This window comes from Corvus moneduloides, chromosome 2, assembly GCF_009650955.1.
Source record: "Corvus moneduloides isolate bCorMon1 chromosome 2, bCorMon1.pri, whole genome shotgun sequence".
NCBI lineage: Eukaryota > Metazoa > Chordata > Aves > Passeriformes > Corvidae > Corvus > Corvus moneduloides.
The window spans coordinates 103,265,062-103,291,852 of NC_045477.1; the positions used below are offsets into that span (position 1 = coordinate 103,265,062).

Genomic DNA, 26,791 nt, shown 5'->3' on the forward strand with positions numbered 1-26,791 from the left:
AGAATCATTTTATTCTCTGATAAAGTGATTCTTGTCTAGGGATTAAAACCTTTAAAAGCTTCTCAAACTCTGTATGTATGGGTTTAAGGCTTCAGTTCTCTGTATCTTGATTTTTTTAAAGCAGGGGAGTGCTTTTTTTATTTAATCTGAGCTAACTAATAGCTGTGTCCTAATATATTAAAATCCTTCCTGAGAAGTATTTAACTGAATTTTTTTTTTGAAAACCTTAGATTATGTCATGTCTGTCTCTGACTCCCCAAGGAATTTTTAGTTCATCTTAGTTTCTAGGCTGTTTAGCTTTTTCAAAAAATAGGTTAAAAAGCTTTCCTCTTAGCATTGCCTTTTAATCTATAGACTTTGCTATTTATATTAGGGCTGTGTAGGACTTCATGTTGCTGCCACCAGAAATGTGATTCTCTGTCTTTTTGTGTTGTTCATTCTTCACCCACGGAAAGCCAGGAAAGTCTGAAATGGTGAAGAAACCGCCTCACCCCTCTTGGCCAATTACAGCATGTAAAGGAGGGAGGATGGATGAAAAGGCAGATAATATGTATGATAGTGTTGTACAACTTGGATTGCATTACTGGATACGCTGTGTGTGAATTTTTCTTTGCTATTTGAATCCTGGATATAGAACATCGAGAGGAAAAGTTGAAAGAAAGATAAATCAGTATCTGAAGTTGGCGGTTGAGGTAGTTTTTATAAGACAGAAATTTCTCACCCTTAATTCTTTGTATTGATTTTTAATGCAAAGTTTCTCTATAAAATATTTGGCAGTGTGAATGCAGAAGAATAACCTAGAAATAAGCTTTTACTTTAGTGGTTGCTTAGAAGTTTCTGCAGGCATTCTTCAAAAGCAAATTATTTCCCTCCATCCTTCTTCCTTCCCCCTCCACCTTCCAACAAGGAAAGTAGTCCTATACCTTTCATAAAATGGAGACATTTAATAACCCTTCTCTAGAGCTCAAACCAATATAAGGCAGATAGTTATGTTAAAAAAAAAAAAGATGAACACACACGTACAAAAAACCACTGCAACAGATTTCCACTAAGATCTAAATACACAGCAGTGAAATACCCTGAATTTATGTATATATTTTTCTGTTGTGTTGCACCACCCTATGTAATCTTTGTCCTTACAGCTTTTAACATTGACGTTCTCTTAGGATTATTCAAGGGAAAACATGAAGTATTTATAGCCATAGTTAAAATCTTTATAAATAGTTTATAATAGGAACTGCCATAATAAAAGTTTGAAATAGTTTCCATTATAGTTCTTTGTTTTTATATATTCTAAAATTTACAAAATACTTGTTTTGGGGGCTGAAATTTTCCATGCTGTGAGTCTGAAAAGTATTTTTCTTCGTTAATTTGGAGTATAATCCTTTCACCTATTTTGGAATTACAGACACGTGGGGAAAGTTCTTTTTCCCTTTGTACAGTAATAGTAATAAAAATAAAGAAAATCTTCAGATACATTTTTAACAATACTACAGGGGAAACAAGTGAAGGTTGAAATATGTGGGAAGATCTACTCCTTTTACTTGCTGAGGGGGAAAAAAACATTGAAAATGATGGAAAAATAACATCAAACTGTTTCCAGTAACATCTGCTAAGCTTATTAGCAGAAACTAATAAAAACACACCCCCTTAATGACATTGCTGCACATTCCCTTTGCCTGAGGCCATCCAGACATGAACTAGCTGAGCTGCTGCAGCTCCCTACTGCTCTCTAGACCTTTGTGGCTGTCACTCGCTCGGCATATCTCAGATTGTGAGGTGTCAGAGATGAGACCATCTCCACCTCCCACATGTGATGGACAATGCTGGTCCATCTCCTGTCCACTGCTTCTAGGAACCTGCAGCTGTGTGGGGCCAGCCTGCATGGGTAGAAGACTGTAGGTTGGTTAGCCTAGCACAGATTTGTGCTGGTTTATCTCAAGTAGAGCTTTGCCAAGCCCGAGAGTAGACTTTATCACGCAGGTTACCAGTGTTGTCATGAGACAGTACCAGAATGGTCTTCACTCTTTAGTTTTTCTCCAACTGTACTTGTGTCAAGCTGTCCTGAAAGATACTAAACCAGGTTGAAATTGATACATGCATGGAGTTGAAACAGGTTTTACTGGATGTCTGGGTCCTATGGGAGAGATGTGGCACACCAACTGGCAGGTATGTGGACAAACAGGCCCTCCTGCATGGCAGTGGTGCTGTGTCTGTGCTGCCAGTTGCCTGGAGAGCTTTGGGGGTGCCCCACAGCTCTGGGACAAAGGGACAAGATACAGGACCAAGTCTCAAAGCCCTTTGCGCTCACTCCTCTGCCTGCCATTTCCATGGTCTGGCGGTGCTCAGGCGACCTGTCTGTAGCATGTTGGGTACTGGAAGTACCAACAACTGTACTGGGCACTGACACTACTGCAGCCAGTAAGGTGGTAGTGGTCTGGCTTTTATAACAAGGATTTACCCTCAGGGTGGTGTAGGAAACAGTTTGTGTAAGTAACATGGTAAAAAACCACACATGGATGTTTTATCCTAACCTCGCTCTTCAAAAATAAGGTGCATAATCAAGACACAACCCAGTTCTGCAGTTAAGCACTCAGATGTGTTTGGAAAAATCAGGATTTTGGCCCCAGCTACCAGTTTTGTTATTTTTGGCAGCAAAGATAAAAATCAGAAATGATCAAAAAAGCCTTGTTCAGATATTCTGTCTTTTGGACAAGGCCTTCAGACTGTCTCTCATTTGTCCTTCCAGGCCCATCGCTCTTGTGTTCCTTGCCCTGCAATTGCCACATTTAAAATGAGTGCCATGGCTGGTAATCCCCACTGCCCATATAGCAGACGGCTCTGAGCCTTTTGGAAGTTTCTAGAAGCTCCTTTTGTGTCCCAGCCACACAATGTCACCTCAAAGCCAGTGTTTTCTCTACTAGACCATGGCCTGTCTCATCACGGTGCCTGCCTGTGCCTGTTCTTACAGACCAGCTCAGGACTCAAGATACTTCACATTTATTTTAGCGTATACTTACTATTAAGTATCAACTGAAAAAGAAACTACACTTTATTCTAGATTTTTGGGGGGAATGTTCATTCTGAAAGTTCTGCTGTGTTATTTTACTTGCATATGAATCAGGTACAACCAGTTCTGGTAGGAACTCATGTCATCACATTCATTTCACCTTGAAACTCTGAAGGTGAAGTACAGATGAAAAATTTAAATGCTAATGTTTTGTTTTGTCGAGGTTCAAATCCAGGTATATTAAGTGAAAAGTTAAATTTGAGGTAGTATTAATACATTTGCCCTCTTGCCAAAATTAAAGAAAATCGAATATCACTAGAGCAATTGTGCCATCTTTTAAAAGTTGCAATCTTCCTTAACATTTTTCAGCACATAGCATTACTTGTAAGATTTAAAGCACATTTTTGTTGCATGACGTGCATGGAAACGCACGTGCACACAGACAGTCAGTTACTGCACCATCAGACAATCATGTATTTTGGCCTAATTGGTTTGAAATGAGTGGTCACATACCATTGTCCTTTGGTTTGTCCTAATTGCCATTTTGTGCTCATGTAAGGAAGAAAATCCTTGGTTCTGTTTGGTGGCAGCATTCCCAATTGACTTCAGTTGTTCCAAGAGTGATGAGGTATCTTGGTTCTCAAACTAAATCCAATCATGTTTTGATTTCTCAAGCCTCTGTAATTCCTTCCTTTTTTATTTTAAAACAATTATTTTCATTTCATTTGTAAGCTCTAGGTCTACTGTCAATCGTTGCTTTCCCATTAGTCTATTTTTGGCTTTCCAGAGCTTTCCATATAATATATTAGTGTAAACAATATTTCTGTTTATTAAAAAAATCGAAGGTGCCTCTTCTTAGAATGAACCTGTAAAAGAGGTATAGCACAATTGCACTAATTATGAAGAGCAGTTGTGGGTTTTTTTCCTTTTTTTGCCCCTAGCAAAGAGACAAAAAAGGAAAAATCAATACTGGAAAACCCGTTTCATTCTGCAGCAAAGGCAGTTGGAAAAGATCCACTTGAACTCTTAGAGTGAAATGCTGAAAGCTGATGTAATTAAGTAAACCAGCTGAGAACTGAACCACCTGATCAAACTAAGGGATTATAAGTATGAAAGATCTGATGCACAGTTCAGAATCTTTTGATAGAGGAAGTGAAGTTTGCTGGGAATTTGGTGATTAAAGGCTTGTCTTTTGTTGATGATTAGTTATTTTGCTCAGGGAATTGTTGATTAATTGAAAAATGTTTGAATAGCACTTACGAATTGTTGGAATATCTCTCGTTGCCCTTTCTTTAAATAAATTGATGTGGGTTTGGTTCCAAATGGCTCTTCAGTTTGAAAGGTAATTTATAATTTAATGAAAAGTAGTATTCATGCAGAAATGAAATTTTCTGCAATAATGTCCACCAGAGTGTTTAACTGGCCAAATTATTTTTTATAAATATCTTTGTGATACTTTTTTTTCCTTGATTTTATTTTTTGATAGTTTACTGGATGATGTGTTATTTTGTTAACGTTTTTTCCAAGACTGGACAACCATTTTGATAATCCATTGCAGATTTTTAAAATAATAAATACAGTAGGAACAGTTATGATTTAAAGATTCAGTTTTTCAAAGGCACCTCTTTATAGATATTGCATGGTAAACCAACCTTCTGTCTGAACAACGTTTTGATTTTATTTAAATGAAAACCTCATTTTTGCGAGGTTTGTCCATACAGCATTTGATTCATCAAGAGTGACCTTTTGAAGGCAGAATTGCAGGTTAATTGATCACTACCACATGTGTATAGGTGGTATTCCTCCTTTTTCTCTGATTGGCACCAGATTTGGAACACTGATATGGTTGAGCTCACTAGCTAATAGTATGAGATACGCTAATGTGTCAGGATCCAAGCTAGGCTTTTATTATATCCATGCCATTTTTTCTGAAGTTCTCAGGTACAGATGCAGTTGTTGCAACTTTTCATTGGAGTGTGGTCTTACAGGCAGCAGTGAGAATGGGAATGAGCTGTGGCTCCCCAGGTTTGTTTAGGTTTAGTGTGGTCTTTTAAAAATCAGCAGAAGGTCTCTGTAAATAAATAGACTTAAAACCAAAATAAGAGCCAGGCTTAACATTTGGCAGTGCAGGATTTCTGACAAGCCAATTACTTTGTTACTGAGGTCCCTGTCCTTACTGATGTGCTCTAAACATGGGTGACAGACGTCTAAGTGAGACAGTGCATACTGTACAACTCAATAACCATTCCTAAAGGAGATCATTCTGTTCTGGGGAGTCTCAGCTTTTGTTTTCCCCAAAACAACAAATTTGCTACTGCTCTTGTAAAGAAAGCTTCAAAATATTGACAGTATAAATGATGCAAAGACATCTGTAAGCATCTGTAACAAGTGTAGAACAGTAGATCTGAGATATTTGAATTGCCTCATTTTTGTCACTACGTGGTTTGGGTGACATGTGGTAATCATTTACACAGTGAAGATAATTAACATACTTGTATCCTCATTAAGAAAGGCCAGGGAAATACGGTGCAGCTCTTACTGTGAGCACATCTTTATTTGCTTTCTTAAGTGCAAGATCTCTAGAAGGGCCAACTGTTTAGATTTAGTTTTTTTGAAGCAAGGTGTCTTGATCAAGCCTTACAAGGAGGAGTCAGGAAGTCATGCTTGCACAAGCTGCATTTTGAACAGGGCTCACTGTTAATTTGGTCACTGACATGAGTGGAGTTTGGAAAGAACCATTCTTCCCTGTTTCATACATTGTAATCAGGAGTGTGATGGTCTCAATTCCCGTGTAAGGATACTTGTAAAAAAAAAAAGATGTTCTACTGTTTAGTTTCATGAAATGGCAGGAGAGACTGTGAGGGGAGAAGAAGCAGCGTGTGCTCTTTTCCTCTCCCAGAAGTCTGGTTTGGCATTTTGAGAAAGCAGCATACTGGAGTTTCTCCACAAGAAGAGGCAGCTGTGATGAAAGCCAAGACTGAGGAATGCTTTGCTGAGGGCCAAGCAGAGCTTGTTAGCCTTTGGGGAAGAGCTGCTGGCTACTGACTCTGTTCTGGCTCTATGGTAAGACACATCTGAGAAATACAGAAGTGTAGGGCTCATTGAAAGTTTCTGATGAAAGTATTTTTCAACAGAAAACACAGAGATTGCCTAAATGACTCATTTTGTGAGAAGTGGCTTCTGGCTTTGGGAAATGTTTTTCATTAAACTACAGAGCATATACAAAACAGTAACACATTGATTTGGCTGTGCTGTCACGGTGCCTTCCTAGAGTCTGTTTTAGTAATTATGTTCACATTCTCTTCTCTGAGATGGGGAGACCATATTGGGTCCTGAGAGATGCACTTTGGTGCATAGATCCATCTTGGGTGAGAAACTGGGAGCACAAGTGTGTGTACTCTGGTTCCCATGCAGCAGGGCATCAAGTCAACACTAAATGTTAGAACTTTCTGGAATGTTTTCGTTTTTATGGAACCTCTGCTTTTTGCCTTTTTTTCCCCCAAAGCAAATACACAATTTCTCTACATACCTCCCTATCATTTTAATGACAATGTTGTTGTTGTCATTAAGATTTCAGTTGTGAAAAGACATTTTGGCCTCTGCAGGAAATAAATGAAAATTTGTGTGTTTCAGCTGGGGTTTGGAGGCAAGGGGGGTTGTGAGGGGAGAAGGGGACAGTGTTTATTTTACCATAATGACCACAAAAAAACCCTCCCCAAAAGTTGACAGCTGCTCAGCACTCAGTTAATGCAGACTGGAACTTGCAGAATTTTTCAAGGTTTAAGACGAGGGTTAGGCCAGCCATCTGATAAATTTCTGTCAGCAGGGCTGGATGCACAAATGGGAAGTGCCTGAGTTCCTATTTAGGTTTCAGGTTTAGGTTTTAGTTTGGGTGTTTTCCCTAAGTGTCTGACCTGTTTCCACCTTCCGAGGGGAAGATTGACTGGTAATTCCCAGTCTCTATGGATGGTATGCTGCTTCAAGTAGCAAATGTAAACTAATTTCCTGAAATAACTTCGGCCGTCCCCTGCCCTGGGGTTGGCCTGGAGGGCACGACACAGCCCTGGAGGACGCTGTGAGCATGATTTAGAAAAGAGGCGGAGGAGCTGTCTTTAGATGTTATTTCAAAATTGAAAAGGTTATTTTTCCTTGATTCTTCAGCCAGATCTCCCTTATTTATGGCAGCAGTGCTAAAATATGCCTGGCAAAGGAAGAGCAACCCTTGAGTAAGGGGATGATGGATGTAAATAAACTATTCTTAGCTGACCTGGCTATCACTGTGCTAAACCATGGCTATACATGAGGCTGCCTTCTCCAGAGCCACTTGCATGGCCCATTAGCAGGATTCCCAGTGCTGCAGGAAGGTTTAACTTGAGAACAGTGGTTTGTTGGTGCACAGAGCCAAATCAGGTCATGTGGTTACTCTGGGAAGCAGGCTATCCTGGCTGCCCAGAGCACAGGGAAGCATGCTGCAGTTTTAGCTTCACTGGAGGCAGCTCAACGCCAGGTGAACCACTTGATTCAGCAAAAGACAAGCAGCCCTAGAAGCACAATTGTGGTATTTGAGATAATGTCCCATATTTTTGCCCCTATATGGGAAGCATTTCTGCAAACCTATCCTGGTAGAACTAAGAGCTGAGTGTTTGTTTAAAGTAAGTGTTATATTCAATTTTGCATGATCTTGACAACCCATCCATCCACTGATGGAGTTTGTATGTTTTGCATCCATTATACTTTGGGAAGTCTTAATCAGCTCAGGTCACATGTTTGGGCACTCTTAAATATCTACAGGATCACAACCCAAATTCTTAAAGCAAGGTTGAAGTGAATAGAATTTCCCATTATGTGTAATTGGGTGCAGGAAAAAGTGTTTCAAGTAAAGAAAGTTCAAACATGTTTGAATGCTTTTTGTTAGTCCTCTTGACATTTTGAAGAATTAAGATGTTATTTCTTATAAAAAACTATTAATCTAGGTAATACCACTTGTCAGTAACAAAAGGAGACCATCAATTAGCAGAAATAAATCTATCACAGTGGTAACTGAAAGTTTCTGTGATTTCCTACAGAAGTTTACATTTCTACAATTAAAAAATGTATTGAGGGGGAGGCTAGTTGTTTGTTCCTTATGAATCAATCTTGGAGATACACAAAACATTAGGATGTTCCTCTTCTCCCCACCATGTCTTTTTTATCTACTTTATTTGAACTGTTTATTTGCAGAGAAGAAGGGAATCAGAAAGAGCATTAATGAAATTGAGCATGGTCAGCCAAATTTCTAATGAATAGATTTCTCTGGGTAAAAGCCAAAATCTGTGTCTTGCTTTGGACTGGTAAAAGCTTTACAGTTGTGTATCTGATTGCTACACTGGCATCTGTGGGAGGGAAGAAACCTTAAATGTATTAGTGGAGATCATCTGGTTATTTGTGGCATGGTAACAATATGTGTATAAAGATATGATCTGACACATATGTCAAAGTAATTCCTTTTGACTGACTTCAGGGAAAATGCATTGTAAATCCAACTATTACTTGGTGAGTTTTGGATTCTGATACAAAGGTAGCTGCTATAGAGTGGTTTTTTTTCTGGAGCTGGGAGACAATTTATTTTGCAATCATGCTCATTTTCTCTGATTTTAATTAATTTAAGAAAAGTCATCTTTAGAAAAATAAACAAAACCCAGCATTCTTCCTTTCCCTTTCCCAAAGTAAACCTCTGTATGTGGGAAATACCATGTTAATGTCTTAAATTGGCAGTATGCACCCAGAAATGGCATTTGTAATTTTTTTTTTTTTTTTTTTAAACAAAGTTCATCTTACCACAGAGTACGTCATTGCTGAAACTGAATTTTTGTAAGAGGTTTCATCTTTACCGACTTTCCTACCACCAAACTCTGAAACAGCTATTTATAAAACGCTTTTAAAAGTGGGGGGGTTTTTTTCAACCCACAGCTATCAAATTCTCTTGATTTATTACTATCATGGCCATAGCAATGATACAGATACATTTTAAGCACTTGGAGAAGAAAATGGCCTTAACTGTTGCCGTGAATGTCTGTCTTGTTCTTAATTGTACAGTGATGACTATGCAAAAAGGTCACAGGGGGTTATTAATTATTCAGGTACAAGTCTGTTTATCTGGAAGAAGTGTGTATAAAGTTATACTGGAAGTGGTGCTTTCACTGCCTGCAGTTGCCAGCCTTGGTAACTTAAGTCCTTACCACTATCAGTGCTTCCAGTCTCCTCATCATGTGCCGGAGATGTTTGAGCCCATTTTACAGATGAGGTATTGAGGAGAAAAGAGACTGAGTGGCTTCCCAGGGCAATACGTGGCATGTGTGACGGGAATGGATGTTGGGTACAGCTGATGCTGTCCTCAGCCAGAATCTTAGCAGAAAGTGTTCATCCTTTCCAAAGGAGATGAAATTTTCCTTACAGAGACTGAATGATTTTCAGTACTTTGTTTCTTCCTGTTTTCCATGAAATGCAAACTGTAACAATTAAGACTCAAGTATTTGAGGAAGATGTCTGCCAAATTAGCAAGCTATGGTTTCATATGGAAAACCAGCATCCGAGCTATTGATGAAATACAGCGTGGGATAATAAAAGGCTTACCAGGGTTCGAAAGACCTCTATTTACATAAATATGCAAAGACATCTGTTACAGTCATGAGTGACCTGCTGGTTTAGACCATCAGCAGGGGAAACATCGTAGATCAGCATCACCTGCAGTAGCAGGTGCTACTTTAGGCAGCAGGAATTACTGAAGAGGTTTTCGATGAACAAAGACGACCTTTCCTCTTGCCAAGAAGAGACATGTGGGAAATCAAAACACCCGGCACACGCCTACGGTCTTTCATTTGTAGTGCGCGGTGAGAGCCCAGTGTGTGCCTCTGCGGCCAAAGCTGTACGTGATCACTTATAGGTATGGTGTGGCTGACACAGCTGCAAAGTTTATGTCTGAGAAGTACTTAGGTCTTTTAAAACCACACTACTTAAGTCAGATTCCCAAACAGAAATGAATCATCAAGATTTAATGGAAAACGTTCAAAACAAATTTATCATCTAAACCCAGTGTTTTTATTGCCAGAGTATATGCCCAAAATAGTAATGTAAAACCGTCATCCTAAAGGTTGCGATTACTTAAATGAAAAATTGGAGTTTAATTCTTGCTCACCATTAATCAACAGAGACATTATAACATTACAGCTTTATATAATGCAAGGATATTTGTCTTCCTTGTTGGCTCAAGGTATATGGTGTTCTCTCTCTTTCTCTTCCCCTCTGCCCCATTCATTGTGTAACATGGTTTTCTGAGGAAAGAATCTGTCTTTAGTGGATGAACGACTGGACAAAAAACTGGATTACAAATTCAGGGCTGCAAAAACCTTATAATTTGGTGTGTTATACGTGACTGTAATTGCCATCAGTTCTGAGAAGAAAATGCTCACACAGTAAAGAGAAGTCTCCAAAGAACTTGTAGTAAAGCCACGCAAGTACAAGAGTTGACATTAGAAAAGTCTTCCAATATTTAAAATGTTCCCTCTGACTCTCATATATGTTAAATACTGCTCCTGTGTTGTAAGAGAAGGTGCAGTACAGCCTGCATACTTGATTCACAATTTTTAATGGATGCCTCACACTGGGATGTTACAGCTCTAATAACTGTATGACATCTTTAAATACCTTAACAATTCCCACCTCTGTTTTGATAACACATTTCATAGTAAATTAAGGTAAAACAAACCTGTTCTTTTCTCTCCCTTTGAACAGAGCGTGGATCACACTTCTCGTAAACCTCATCATATTGAGGTTGGGCTAAGATGAGCATAACCAGTGACGAAGTGAATTTCTTGGTGTATCGCTATCTCCAGGAATCGGGTAAATTCCTTGTCATCATAACTTCTTCATAACTTCTGGTCATAAATGAAATGGGAAAATTGCCTTTTTGCATGATATTGCTCTAGCAATGTTGCCTTGAGTGTTTCAGACTGATATACTCAGACTGAATACCCATGTTTCTTTGAAATCATGGTCTAGAACATAATAAAAGTGCAAACATGCACAGGTACAAAATAAACATTGCAGTTAAGCAAAACAAGGAGGTAAATAACATTATGTTAACAAATGTTTTGGTAGTTATATCATGTCTACCAAAGTCATTTTTGGCAGCAGAGGCAAAAAGCATGTGTATGTTGTATCTTTTTTCTGCTTAGCTACTTGAAATTGTTTACATTGGGTTTATGTTGGCTATAAACAGAAATTTGGGTGCAAGTTTCTGATGTTTTAGACCACTTTTAGGGTTACTATGTATGTAAACTGATCTGAACAGTGTCAGCATGGCTCTGTCTCAGTAGCACTTCCACCTCTATCTGTTTTCAAATTGGAAAATACCATGGGGCTTTAAAATGTTTTTAAAAAATGAAATTGAAGCTTACATTTTGGGTTTGTTTCCATAATCTTCTTTCCACTCTTTGACTGCAAGAAGTAGAAAATCTCTTAGCTAATGGAAAATGTTCCGTTACTGTAGAGATGATAGGGGAGCTGAGAAACATTGCCAAAGGATTTATAACCGACATTACAACCCTTTGTTGGTAAAAGTAGAATTTGCTAAAAATATTTCATGTTTCACATACTGAAACAAACAAACAAACAAATCTGTGGAAAATAGATGTTATCCTGTCAGAAGACTTGAAGCCAGTTTTAGAATAAACCCTCAAGACCTTGTACAAAGAATCAAAATTCCAGCAGGTAGAAGATATGGCCTTAGCCTGCTTCTGTTGGTCACAGTAACTAGTATTCATTAGATACATTATTTTGAGTTGTTTCTTCCACTTGCAAGACTATTTCAGTCCCAGGAAACCAAATACCTATGCAAAGAATCTCCACTGAAGTTAACGTTAATCATACTTTTTAGGGTTTGGTCTTTTAAAACAGTTCTTTGAGAGTCCACTTGTGGCCTGTGTTAGATCTTGTCTCACACTCTATTCTAATGGAGCTTATAAAAAGTTGTCTAGATGTGTGCAAACAGATGAAAGAAAAACAGGAACTAACAAAACTAAAACTTCATCCAGACAAAGTTTATTTTTAAAAATAAGCCATTGTGTACGGGACTGGAAAGAGCTTTTAGACATTAGAGCAGTGCACCAATGGATGTAATCAAAGCATAAAGAATCCTGAAATTACTTTGCGTTATGTTTGGGTTGTAGAAGATTCTACATAACAGTGTATTAATACAGTTGCTTTTCCTGATGTGAAAAAAGAAACCAACCTTTTAAATTCCTCTTGATACATCAGGAGGTGAGTTAGTGTTGCGTAGCCAAATGTCAGGAAAAAGCTACTGTAGGTAACATCTCCCACAAGCAAGCAATCACTTTTGCCATTTTACAGAGAACTTTACATGCAAATGTGTATGTTAATGGCAAGTTGTACTGCTCTTACCTTCTTATCTAGAGGGTCAAAAGGTTTTCTTATTTAATCCACACATACTGAAGGCATTCATAGAAACATTGTATTTCCACTGTTCTGTTGTATTTTACACAAATAAGAGAGAGGAAGTTGAGGTTAAATATTTGAAGAAATATTCAAATATGCTTCAAACTGGTATGGACGTAGTAGATATACCTGGCAGTTTGTTAGGAATTCCATTCAGCAAACAAGAGCTATAACCAGTGATGAATTCACTGAACTGCTACAAGAGCTTCTTACGTTTAATTTTTTCCTACTGTCATTGTTTTTTCCAAGGAGATTTTTATATCTGTATTTTCAGATGAAGTAAGACAATAAGATGGAAACTGTTATACAGCCTTTTGCCTTTCCACCTGCTACTATAAATGATGTAAGATGTGACAGCAGACAAAAGATATTTAATCCATAGCTTCAGAAATAATGTGTGCCAGATTTAAAGGGCTAGTGTTTAAATACAGTCTGAGTTCAAACCCCCCTGCAGTTTAAGGGGTTTGCAAAAAACAGGGATTTTACATTGATTATTTGTTAACATTAGCTGAACCCAAAGCTTCTAAAAATTTTCATAGACACAACTATGAATGTGGCTTACAAGACCATATAGAAGTTCACTTCTTTTTTTTCAGGTATCTGTCCTTTAATCTTATCATGGAAAACTTCAAGACTTTCCCATAAAATGTAGGCAAATGGTGGGAGGAAGAGAGAAATAGCAAAGGAGATACATATGGCAGAATAAGTATATAAAAAGCAAAATGTCCCTGTAATATTTCATCTATTTTGCCTCTGCGAGGTACATAAACGCTTGAGATTCTTTGAAGCATTGTAGCAAAGATGCTGAAGGGGGCTATACACTTCATTATGAGAATACTGGCACGTGATTCTAGTTGTTCATCTCTTGTATATATTTCCTCAATTTTCTGTCAGACCAGAAACCTTGCACAAGAGCGTATTAATAGAGTTGAACTGTCTAAGCCATTATTGTTGCTTTTTAACAAATCTTGGCATACTAAAGGGAGTTTCAGTGAACTGGAAAAAGCAAATGTTGTGTCAGAATTTTTAAAGGTTAAACAAGATGATCCAGGTAACAGTAGATCAAGGGCAGTCATTGGAAGGCTGAGACTAAGTATCTCCAACAAAGATTAAGAGATGACATCATGCCAAATGCCAGCCAGCAAGTTTTTATGGGTAATAGATCTTGTCAAACATACTTGATGCTGCTTTTTCCGAGATCAGAAATGAAGTTGACAGAGATAGCTGTGCTGACATTAATACACTTAGACTACTTTATGACATTTATTTAGTCTTGTTGACACTGTGTTTAAAATGAAGTAACAGTGAGTAAAATCTGTGTAATCCAGAATTACCAAATGGATTAAAAATGGGATAACAGAAACATCTTGAAAAGCAATTATAGTTGGGGCTAATTCATCTCAAGGGTTACTTCTAGTGGGAACTCACAGGAATCTGTTCTTGGCACAATGCTGCTCAAGTGCTTTATCGGTTACCTGGAAGGAAATATAAAATGATTACCAAGTACATCTGCAGATGGAATGAAATGGTAAGTTGTGACATTTGGGGAGTTATACTGACTGATCGTGGGTTTAACAGAAACAAATACATCCAGGAAGACTGCTTTGAGCTGCCTGCTGCTGGAGGAGCAGGCTGGAGAAGATGCTTGGTCCAGGCACAATGCAGTCAAATCCCTCCTGTACAACACAGGACTTGGACAAGTTAAGGCTCTAAATGTTTAGCTGTATTAAAGTAAGCTTGTAAATAGTTGCCTCTTCACACAGGTGACTGTCTCAGCGCTTATCTATGCCCAGAAAATCAAAGCAGTCCATCATAATGTCCATTTATGCTCTATGGCTTCATGCCATGGGAATTCCACTACTAAGGTCACTAGGTGTTGTCGCTTCCACAGTAAGACCATGAATGCCCCCTTCTTGAGATACAAAGAGAACACGTGTTTATTTTCAGTTCAAGGTTATCTCTTCTATCCAAAGTCAGGTCTTGCAATGTCTAGTTTTCTCCTTTTTTTATTATGAACTTTTTAAGTGCACAATTTAAAGTGATCATTCTTAAAAGTGCTGAGGTCTTTCAAGCATTGTTTATCTCAGGAGTCAAACTTCTTAAAGTCAGGTTATATTTATGTGTAGGTGTCTTGATACAAAGTCTACCTTTAAATTAAATGTTGGCCCCAGTAACTAAAATCAGGCTTAGGTACATCTATACTGAGTGTACAGCCAGTGTGGAGATAGGAGCACTCAAAATACTCCTGTGGTGGACGCAGTTATATCAACAAAGCAGGTACATTGATGAAAGTGAAAGAAGCTATACCAAGAAGCCACAGTTCTGGTATCCAAATTATGTTTATTAATTATAACTAATAGTATATAATATATAATATTAATATAATATTGATATAATAATATTAATTGTATTAACTTGCACCTCTTCAATCACCTGAGAAGCATACTTTTGCTAGCAGCCATCTTCATTGCTGATATAGACCTTCTGTTGGGTTTCTTCAGTTTCTGAGAAAAAATATAGAATTCATAATATAGAGTTTTCCTATTCTGTTTTTTCCAAAAGAAAAACAGACAATTATATGTCTTTTGGAATGAAGGTCAAAGCAGTACAGTGCAATGAGGAGTAATAAGGATCCGAAGGAAATTTCTAAGAGTTGAGGGAGGATGGCAAAACCAAGGGAAATCAAATCTCTCTCATACTTTTTAATCTAAAATGTGTTGCCATCTGTTGTGAGTGACAAATCCTATCATCAGTCCAAATTCTGCAATAAATTTCCTTCCCTACCCAGCCCAATATTATCGATTTAGTTATTAAAGCTTTTTCAAATTGGGTATTTTGGATGCATTAATCACTTATCAGTGTTCCTTTCTAGCATTTATATGCATGTTGCAGTCTAGAATTCTTGTCTGAAAATCAGTTCCCCAGTTGCCTGTGGCTTACACTCTTCTCTAGTAGAACATTTATTGTAATGAATGTCTTGCAATGACTGGTTAGCGTTAAGATTGTGTGAGTTTCCATTTTCACTCAAATTTTTACTTTTTGGTTTGAATTTTTCCATGTTTTATGACACATACTTGATAACTGTTCCCCAGTGTATAATCTGCACCATGTACAATCTGTACCACGTCTAAGACAATAAAAACAGTAGCTAGATGTTTTTGCTAAAAAGATGTCAATGACATTTTTAGATGCTGACTTGGGACAATTTACCATTTTACTTTAGAATTTTCATTTGTTTTCTTCCCAACCATAAAAATGAAGACAGCTAATAAAAAAGGTTTTTCCCTTCTGTAAATTCAGGGTTATACCAGCACATTGGTCTGCCTGGTTCATAGTTTTTCCTTGTTCTCCTAGAAAAAAAGATTTTCTCTCAGGTTTTAAGCATATATTCAAGGGCATAGAGCAAAGGGTTTCTGTGAATCACAAAATCCGTTGTAGTTAAGCGTGTGCAAATATGGGCCTTTCCTGTTAACCACATCCAAGGCATTTTGCTGTCATTTTGCCTTTGGAAATTATGAGAGAATCCAAAATGTTGATATTACAATGTTTCTGTGATTTCATCCTTGTGATGAAACTAAATACTAATAGTTGGAATAGTACTAAATTACAATTTTTTCCCAATGACATCTGCAATTTTTTGAAAAGAAAGTAACAAAGTTTGAAGGAAACTACTTTTTTATAGAATAATTCTCTTCTTCAACAAAGAAATTTTACAGAAAATGTAAATATCACAGTTTGCTTGTGTAAGCTCTCAGACAGTAGGGAATGACTGAAGATCAGTATTCTGTTCTTTTGAATTGGTTCCTGATCAACAGTCTTTACTTACATAAGCCTGTGTAATTTTTCTCTGAAGTCCATACTTTGCCTGCATGAGGTATGTTTAGAGTATTTTTTGAACAACTGTGTATGGCACAGAGTCCCTGAGTCATAGACGAGAGACGTGCACGTTGAAAATAATTCAGATTAAGCAAAGCATGAAAGATTGGCATATATAGGTCAGCTAAATTTGCTTCAAAGCTGCTTCCTTTGTGTAGGAAGACTGCTTCTAGGTAGAAGGAGAATGTACAGTGCATGTTTTTTTCTTAAATTATTAAAATCTATACCTTGAGGAGTAATTTATTAGAAGAATGAATCACTTGGTCAATAAAAGCACTTGTCCAGTGTGACAGTAAAAGTAATAATGTGCACTGAATGGCAGAGTCAGTGGATAATGATTTTTCTTTTGCCTTTTTTTATGTTTTCTTGCAATTTGGCTCATTAGGATCATAGGAGAGCTCAGTCTGGATGGTAGATGAGATGACAGAATCAGAGAATAGTTCAGGTTGGCAGGGGCCTTTGGAGATCAACTAATCCCTCTCCCCTGCTCACAGCAGGGTCAGCTGTAGTAGGTTGCCCAGCGCTGTGTCTGGTTGGGATTTGAGTATCTCCCAAGGATCGAGAGACTCCACAACCTCACTGGACAGCCAGTTCCAATACTTATATCACCCCCGCAGTAAAAAATGGTTTATTTTGTTTCAGTGGAATTTCATGTGGTTCAGTTTGTGTGCATTGCCTCCTGTCACTGGGCACCACTGGAAAAGGTGTCCATCCTCTTTGCACCTCCCTCAGGTATTTTTGCACATGGATAAGGTCCTCTGTGAGCCTTCTCTTCTCCAGGCTGAGCAGTCCCAGCTCTCTCAGCCTCTCCTTGTATGGCAGATGCTCCAGTCTATTGATTATCTTTGTGGTCTTTCACTGGTCTCTCTCCAGTATATCCCTGTCTCTCTTGTACTGGGGAGCCCAGACTTGGATGCAGTGCTCCAGGCCTGTCTCACCAGTGCTGAGTAGAGGGCAAGGATCCCCTCCACTGACCTTCTGGCAGTGCTTTTTGTAGTACAGCTCAGGATGCTCTTGGCTTTTCTTGCTGCAAGGGCACACTGGCTCATGTTCAGGTAGTCCAACCTTCTGCTCAACGCTGGAGAGCCTCAAAGATCCTTTAAACAACCTGTATTTAAAGGTCTGCAGGGCAGTCACTGCAATGTTCCCAAGGCTCTGTACATAGATGTGTTCTAAAGGCAGGGATGATGGAGACCTTTTGTTTGCTGAGGGAAAAGTGCACCCTTGAAATGACAGCCTGCCAGGCAAAGATAAAACAAACATTTTAGTGTTGTTTCAGTGACAAATCTGTGGCTGCATTATTTGTCTCTACATTCATGTTACCACAGTCCCTTGGGCCTCATGTGTCCAGCCTGCAGCACAGAGTGACTGTAGCTCACAGACCAACCTCAGCTGCACCCACATAAAGACACTTCTGACCTTTTTGCACAGGTACTTCTGTGCTGGTGTAACTGGGTGCTGACCAGGTATTACTGAATAAGTAAAGTGATACATTTTTCAAGGGCATACATAAAAACGGAGTGTTTATATCTGGCCCTAAAGTTTCTGTCCCTCACTTTTCCTGTTTGAAAGCAAAGTTATACTATGAACAGTACCTCAAAGCAGATGTTGAAAGTTTATAGTCCTAAAATGTGTTGAAATCCTCTGAGTAAAGAGTATTGCGTGGGTGCTGGGACATATTTAACATTCTTTTTCCATTATTTCAGAGTAATGTTTATGAATTTATGGGTGAATATATATCTCTAAATGCAGGATGAATGAGATGCTAACTGTATTTTTCAGGAACTGGTGTTAAGACTGAAGGCAGGGGTTCTTTCACCTTTTCAGTTGTACAATAGTAAGGCTTTAGAGCAAAACAAACTCTACTTTTAATTCTCATGGTTTAGCACAGACCTGATTTGTGGGCATGCAGTCCTATTTATATGATGCATTATCCTTTTTAGGGCCAGCCTACTCAATTAAAATAAAATAACTTAAGGTTTTGATCCAAATCTGTTGATTTATGGGAAGTTGGCTATAGAATCAGCCAAGAACCATAGGACCAAAAGTCACAAGAGTTTTCATGAATTATTTTAGATCAATAAGACCACAGTGTTGTTCTAGGAGTGCAATACGTGTCAAAGTGACTGTTGGATAAGAAGACTTAAGAAATTTGACCCAAAAAATGGTTTAAATCAAAGTGTTTCATAAAAGTCACCTCAGAATGAATGTAGCTATGTAACATGAAGCCATCTGTAACTACACATACTGCATGTAATATAGTATATATGTAATGCCTCCAGCATAATTTTTTTGTAGTAAAATGGTGTATTATCAAAAGGGTATATAAGGGATTTTAATAAACCATGACTCCTTTTTTTTATATCTCCTCTACTTTCCTGTATTTCTTCTAAACTGGGAAGGTAGTGACTGTATGATTCCAGAAACAGTGGGACTGACTCTGAATTGACATTATAGTTCATTGTTTGAGAATGGATTATGCTGAAAAGACAAATTGATTTCTAAAATAAGAACTGTATTATTATGCATAGTTTCTGTCTCTCCTAGTAAAGATTTATTCTCTTTGTAAACAATAAATACATTTTAAGAAAATCAGGGTCAGCATTAGAAGGCAGCAAGCCTTGTTGGGCTGCAGTTCCCAAAGCATTTTTGTTTAAAATTAACAAAGCTACCAATCTTGGGAAGGATGAAGCTGAGCACTTGTGCAAGTCAAAACCAAACTGGACACTTTTTTTGGTAGAGCATTGAGTACATACTAGCTGTATTTGATGGTTGGCTTCACAAAATCCAACTTCTGTGATGGTTAGGAAAAAGTATTTTTACAGGTAAAGAGGTTATTGGTTTTGTCCTACTTTGTTCTGGTAAATTTTTAAAAGAATGTTAGAGACTGTATGAGACCCATTTTTATGGTTTTATATGCACAGAATTATGACTTTTGTGACCAGATATCTCTTTACATACAAATGTATAAACCATCGTTTCAAATGTTTTGTGGTGCAGTTCAAGAGGTCCGTTTGAAAATTTCTTCTATTTACCCTGTTTCATAATTGGTGCAGAATTTTTACGTTCGTGTGAAGGAAAGAAATACACTGAGTATTTTGGGGGTTTGCCATTTGCAAAAGCCTGCTTACTTCATATTTCCTTCTAGGTCTCTTCACAGTTTTCTAAACATGGCTGTTTCAATTTTTCTTTGGCCTGAAAGTTGCCATACAGTGTTGGACCTTGGAGACAGAGCAAACACAGTGATTTTTAAGTTACACAAACATAAACAATTACACCTTTACAAATTTATTCCATGGCACACATTTTGGTTCTGATCACTTCACATCCTGTTTTTTAAAGCTTGCATGAATACAGTATTTTTAGGCTATTAAGAAAATAGCATATTGGGTAGAAGACAGGTGTCTAAAGGTCAAAATGGCTTTGCTGGTAAAACCAGTGCAGTGCTACACATTTCTCACTTTACTGCTTTTCAGTCTGAGTCTCCAGGCCCGGTGGAGCTTTGCAAGTTTTACTAATAACCTCTATGCTGAGAATGTTCTGCCTGCAGAGCAGTGAAACTTACAGACCACCCCTCCTCACACCCATCCTGTGTTAGGGCTCCATTTGTAGTTATCACCCACAGTAACCATCCTGGTGTTAGGTTCCTGAATGTCCACTGAGTGTCACCTGTGGTGTTCTACTTGCCACCACTTTGAGGTGCATGTTAGAACAGAGAGAAGAACATAGCTTAAGGAAAGTCTATACAACTGTGAGAGCCTCTTCTATAAACATGATCCTTAAAATGATGCACGTCTCTCTCTTTGGATGTTTGGTTGCACAGACAGGGCTAAAAGATAACACCATCCCATTAATTTAGAAGAAAAATATTATTTTCGTCCTTGTGGCCTTCGTAAGCTGTTTCAAACTTTGCTCATAGTTGCAGTAAATTTCTAGATCTGTATTGATATTTATTTGCAATTGTCATTCTCATTTACACAGAGTGAGTGAAAAAGAGGATTATTTCAGACCTTGTTTTCAAGAGATTTTTATAAGTTCCTCTTTCCATTGCTTGTGCTGTTTTCTGTCTATATCGTATTTCTCTTTTTGTTAATTTGCAGCCCTCAGAAAGGCTTAAACAGTGAGTGCCAAGTACCACTCATCAAAAGATCATTTCCAAGTTGTATTAATCTTTTCCAACATATTTTCCTGCATGAAAAAGAAAAAAAAATACCTGCCAAAAACATTCTTTGGCACATAATAAAATAATTTTGGGTAGCAGACATTTACTCTGAATTCTTGGCAGAAGGTGAACAGGTCCAATATCCTAGAAAAAAAGGGTGTAACATTTAATATTAGTGAATAATCACTTCTACAAAACTTTAGGTAACTAGACATACTGTAATTTTACCTACAGCTAGGAATCCTTTTTTTATACTTCCCAGTGACTGTGAAAGAGCTTGTAATACAGGACACGTTTCCCAGGGTTCTGGAAATAATTTTAGTCGTTTAGCAATCCTAATCTTGAAACAAATGTGCAAGCCCTATTGTTCAGCTGATTTTTCTAAAAATATATTTCAACTGCAGTTCTCTATTTTAAATTGCTAATGTGTGTCCTTGTTAAGCCCTTTATGTAATTGCAAAGGTAAGTCTTCAAAATAAGCAGGCACTGCCAAAACCAGAGGGGCACTCTAGGATGTATTACTGAGAAACAGAAACCTCAACTAAGAGAAGAATCTCAGTCTGCTGTGAACAACAAACAAGATCTGGTGTAGGATTCTTGTCCACCGTTATTTTTTGTAACTGTTAGTAGGATCTTATCAGTGGCTTAAGGCACCAGACACTTACTGTGACCAAACATATTTCAAAGAAACTGGTTGTTCTTTTTGTGAAGCCTCTGCATATAATTTTTACAGATACATAATTCAGTTTAGACAAAAATCTGAGCAGAAGCAAGGATGGGGATCTATGTTACATTCTCAGCTGTCACTCAATGCATCATATAGAAGAGAAAATGCTAGGCTAAGATGGCAGCAGCAGTGAAGTATGGTGAAGAACGTCATTGTATCCTCTTGGACAAGAAATTACATCACTTGCCTCAAGAACTAGATTAGCATGTGCTAGACCCCAAATTAAGAAAATACAGTTGTTCTAACTAAAGTTGTTTGCTTCTGGTTTTGCATACATAAATTGCATTCAAATCTGCCCTTAGGGATACATGTACCTTGCTTCTCTATATTGATAAATCTAGACCTACAAAAGTCTTCATTTGACATTAACTGTGTTGTTTGTACATCATTCGTTTTTGGAGGAAATTATTGTGTTCGTGGTAGTATTTCATGGGGGGAGGGGGGGGGTGTGGACTTTGTTTTAACCGCTGTGATGGGGCTCTAATTTATTTCAGAACACCACATTGCACCACTCTGCCCTCCTTGCCTTCCTGCTTACATGGCACTCCCAGGACCCAAACATCAAACTCAGGATGAATGTTTTTCCACTGCTTGCATCTGGTTTCTTTGGCAAGCAATTGTCTGGGCAGCTTTGGAGTTACTTGGGTTTGGTAACGTGGTAAAGCAGCTGATGGGGTTGTGTGTGAGCGTCTGCTCCTCCAGCACATGATTTTCTTTTGACTCATAACATGGTGGAATGTTTCTGCTTGATGTCTCTGAATCTCCCAGGAATTTTGCCCATATACCCATTTATGGTCATAAAGATGACTTTCCTTTGCCCCTCGCAACCTTTTTTTTTTTTTTTTTTTTTTTTTTTTGCCATGCAGCCTGTATAGCTGTAGTCAGCTCTAACATGACTTCCATTCTTGCATGAATTGTTCTTTGGTCAAAGTCTCAGCACTAGTGCCAGGTACAAGACTTACCTTAAAGAAAACAGGCACTTGGGCAGCCAGAAAACTTGAGATTGCTGGTGGATCCCATTATAGCAGCTGCAGGTTGATTCTGCTGAGCCAGAAGTTTTAAAAATTTTAAAGCCTTCCTCATTTTTGTCTCCTCTACTTGCCAAATACTTTGAAGGGGAACACTGTGTTACTTCAGAGGTGAGGATTAGAGGAGCTCATATTGGAAATTTCCACAAAGAAAGACAACACAATGTCCGAGAAATCAATTAAACAAGAAGTGCTGGTTATTTCCATGTGGAGATGGTTACATTTTTAGAGAAAAAAAAGGGGTTGTCAAATAGTTTATGCCTTTTGTTTTTCATCTCTCTTTTTTTAAAGTAATAACATACGAATCTAGTGATTTCCAGAAATTGAACTTAAGATCTCTGTATTTGCAAACCTCAGTCTGCACTGCTTGAATTAAAGAAATAGGAAAATTTATTGAAGGAAATGACACAGATCTCCAAATGAAATCTCACTATTTTCCAGAAGAGAAGGCCACACAGGGCATTAGTTATACAAAGATTTGTAGGAATGGCTTGTTACTTGTACTCAGTCTTGGGATAGAGGCTTCATCAAGATACCCAAGGTGTGTGTAAAAGGCAACTTGATGTTCATAATTCTTTATTCTCTGCTTCGTTCTACAGTAGTAAATGTTTCAGCGAAGGATCCTATAGTGTAATTGAACCAAGTAATTTGCAAATAACTGAAAAACACGTGGGTTTTAAAAATTATTTGAACAGCAAGCTATTTAGATTAACTAGAGAAAATTAAGTCCACGTAGCTCACAAACAGAAAACTTTGTTCAACAGATCACTTAACTATGGCTCATCAGGGCATCCCCAAGGTAACTCCCAAGTAACCAGCAAAGACTGAAGCAGTTCAAAAGTTGTTGCTTCCACAGACCCCTCTTTGTCATTCCCCTCAGCCGTACAAACACAGAAGTAGGTACTGTAGCTGCTACAACTCAAGGTTTCAGTTTTCCAAAAACATGCTTTTTGTGGTGCTAAAGAGATTGGGAAATGAGCACTTGGTGGATGTCAATTTTATCTGGAGCTGTGAGTGCCCGATGAGCCAGCCTGGGGAATACTCAACATCACCCCAGTTGCGAGCCTAAAAGGAGGAATGCTTTGCTCCCAGAGGATGTGAGACACATCTCTGGAGAAGAAAAGTCATTCCCCAGGCTGTGTGGCTGCCCAGTTACCTTTGCTATACCTAGATTTGACAGGCATTGCTGATGTGAGCCAGGTATATCGCAAACAATTAAAACTATGTAGCCTGCAGATCAAACAAGCATGCAACAAGCATCCTTGTGTTCATTAAATAAAATGTAGTCATTTTATGATCAATGACAAATCTAGCTTCAAAGGGAAGCCATTTTTAACTGAAAAAGGAGCAGCCAAGGGAAAAACCCTCCATCATCTCCATTTTTGCAGTTATAGCAAAACCTATCAGTGAAATTTTGCAAAACGCAGTCCTACATATGCATTTTTTGGCACTGCCTAGGGCAAGAATTCCCAAATGGCTTTGTATGTACCACTGAGAGTATATACAGACACCTCAGTGTGGGAAAAGATACAGCACAGAACCGGGACCTGTTACCACTGTCAGTACAAAAAAAAGTGTGGGAATCTCTCAATTAGGAATTTCAGTCAGTTTTCAAGTCTATTTTTGACTTGGCATAACAATTTTTTAGGTATGGGGGGTCATTTAAGTAGTTGTTTTCTGCATTCATTTTTTCCTCTCTGCTTTTATGCTCTGTAAGATGTTTCAAGTCCAACTATTCCACAGTTAAGTCACCTTCATTCATACCAAGATCATCCCAAGATGTGCACTGTTCATTTGGGTTTATTTTTCATACATGATAATGTATTTACAGATTATGCATAGCTTGATGGCTTCTGTTTTCCCATCTTTTTTGAGGCAGAAGAAACCTGGAAGCCATTCTCTCAAGTCTGCTGAAAGATGCCATTTAGGGCACTGGTCATGTCACAGCAAAAGCGACTGGTTCACTGCTATGAAACCTGTTCAGTGTGTTTTGTGTTCATGCTTTTAACCTTAAAAGCTCATAGTCTCACTGCATATGTCTTCAAAGGGTTTATTGCACTAAGATTTTGTCTACTGGTGCTATTTGAATAGAAATTACTGTTTTATGGAGTGATTATTGCAGTCACCAGAGTGACAGAATTTATGAGAAAGAATGCATACGGACACGGATTTGCAACTTTCATTCATTTCACTGCTGCCACGGCATTTTCAGTTTGTGTCTGCTGTAATTTCACATCATCCCTACCACATCCTTTCTTCAGATCCCCACTTGCAGAGCACCTTCTGTCTCTGCTCATGCTCCCCAACTGCCTTGACAGACTGGAAGTGGGGGTGGTGCTTGTGTCTTGGCTTTGCATCCCCAGTGTAATTTCATGATCTTAGATGGAGGGCCAAGTTAAGAAGCTAACGTTTTTCAAAAATTGCCTTTGTTTAATAGAAATCACCTTTTTGTAATACTGAACTATAGAGCTGCAACTTTGCTGTGTAATTCAGTGTACTTGAATGCAGAGCCCTGAAGAGAACTGATGGCATCTGATAACTGTAAAAATAAAGCTCAGGTGATTCTTCAGTGTTATCAGAAACCTGATGTAGGTACAGCTTCACTGAGGATTTTGTTGACTGTGTGAGGTACTTCTAAAACCAGTCCACTTTCATATGAGCCTTATAAAACTGTGGTGATACAAGAAATCAGGAGGGAATCAGCTATCTGTTGGAGGACTGGTTGGCATGTTTCTGTTGTTTTTCTTATAACTACAGTTGTATGGGAGGACTTTTTCAAGAGGGGTGAGGAGCACCATGTCCAGCAGCACCCATTCAAACAGTTTTGCTCCATTGATTTTTGCTATCCGATCTTGTCAAATAAAATCTTAGGAAAGTTTCTCACAACTGCTGGAGGTGTGTGAGTGAGATTGTTCCTCAGTAACAGTGTACCAGGAGTTTTGTGTTTCCTCATCTAACTGGTAATGTTTCGTAATAGTTTCTCAGCATAGAGAGAAACAGTAAGATAACAAGTTTCTTTGCAAAAACACAAGTTTTGCACTGAGAAGTTTCTTCTTTCACATGCTATGAGGTGAGATGTTTTGCTCTCTGGGGATCAGGACTGAACAAAGAGGTTTAGCTGTGTGCACAATCATCTGTGTCCTGGCAAAGATGGGGCTTGAGATATGCCAGAAGCCAACTAAAAAGTCTGCAAGATACAAAATGGAATAATGGGATGTAAAACATCATACTTAAAATTATGCCTGCCCCAGATCCACAGTCATGGTTTTCCACTTTTTTATTTTTTCCATCCATGTTAGTTGGTTGCCATTTTTATGCCATCCACCTGTTGTTTTAATCAGAGACCATGTTACAATTTTCTGAGCTGTTGACCTGCAAACCAGCTGCTGGGTTTTTTAGCAGTCACCTTTAGTGCTCTTGGACAACAGCTTAATTTTCTCATTCTTATGTACATTTGCCAATTTATTTGTCATGCATTTTTAAGTCGTTCTGTTTTAAGAAAGATTTGCTGCCACTGTTGATTAATTCAAATACACAAAAATATAAATTAAGAGGGATCTGATTCGCTAATTCTGGTTAGTTGTATGCCATGCATTTATAGATACACATAGAGACTTCAGTGTTCGGTGATCAGGCCCTAGATCTCTCAGGTGCAGGCTGTGTATGCTCAGTGCTTGATTTCTTCCTCGTTGTGATGCCCAGTAATGGGCTTAGATGTCCTACAAAACTAATAACAAGGGAAAAACACTGCCCTGCAGATCTTACAGTCTTATTTTGCAGCAGGAGGTCCAGCAGCTCATAAACTAGACCAGGACATAAAGAGCAGTACAAAGTAAGAATTGGACATGGGATTACATAAATGATACTGCAGTTTTTCACTTTGGGTTTATATCTGTGCTATTTTTATGCCTTGTAATCCTATGGAATTCTGTTCATAGGTGGACCTGCCATTTCCTAAGAAGTGTCCAAAGCATCCCAAGCATCCCCCAAAACTGGGAGAGTGCCAGGAAGGAAAATTAGGGTTGGGAAGGGAGAGGATGGAGGCTGTTACCAGGAAAAAGAGAAAAGTAGCAGCAAAATAAAATGTGTAGGGGGAAGGGGAGAATCGGAGAAATACATACTTTGGTTTCAAATGTGGGAGGCATTCTGTTTCTCAGCTTGTTTTTGCTAGCTATCTATGTTAATAATTGAGCTAGCTGGAAAAATATCTTGAAAAGAGAGAAAGAAAGCAGTACTGTAGAGTGAGCCCAAAATCACATCCCCAGCCTGCACACAATTGGACATTGCAGTGATATGGGGGAAATCCTTTAACGGACAAAACTATAAATGAAACTAGTGTTGACAAGGGGAAGAGGCACAGCTATATTTAACTGAAGTATTTTCATTTGAAAGCTGCTTTCTTTTTCTTTTTGGGGGGGGGTTTGTTGTTTGCTTTTTTTCTTGTCTAGTTGGTGGAGATTGTGAGGGCTCTTCCTGTTTGAGACAGTGCATGGGTG

At 38.3% G+C, this 26,791-nt stretch overlaps 1 protein-coding gene across 6 annotated transcripts in view; it reads left to right on the forward strand.

The window, feature by feature from the left end:
• The window catches only part of TBL1X (transducin beta like 1 X-linked), a 193,012-nt gene that overhangs the window by 128,021 nt on the left and 38,200 nt on the right, over positions 1 to 26,791 (forward strand). For 4 of the 6 annotated variants that reach the window (XM_032100605.1, XM_032100608.1, XM_032100606.1 and 1 more), the window contains one exon: positions 10,781 to 10,888. The exons of the other annotated variants lie outside the window; for them this stretch is intronic. In XM_032100605.1, the coding sequence (XP_031956496.1) occupies positions 10,831 to 10,888 (58 nt within the window). In that variant the 5' untranslated portion in view covers positions 10,781 to 10,830. The remainder of the gene's footprint in view (positions 1 to 10,780; positions 10,889 to 26,791) is intronic. 6 annotated transcript variants of the gene reach the window in all.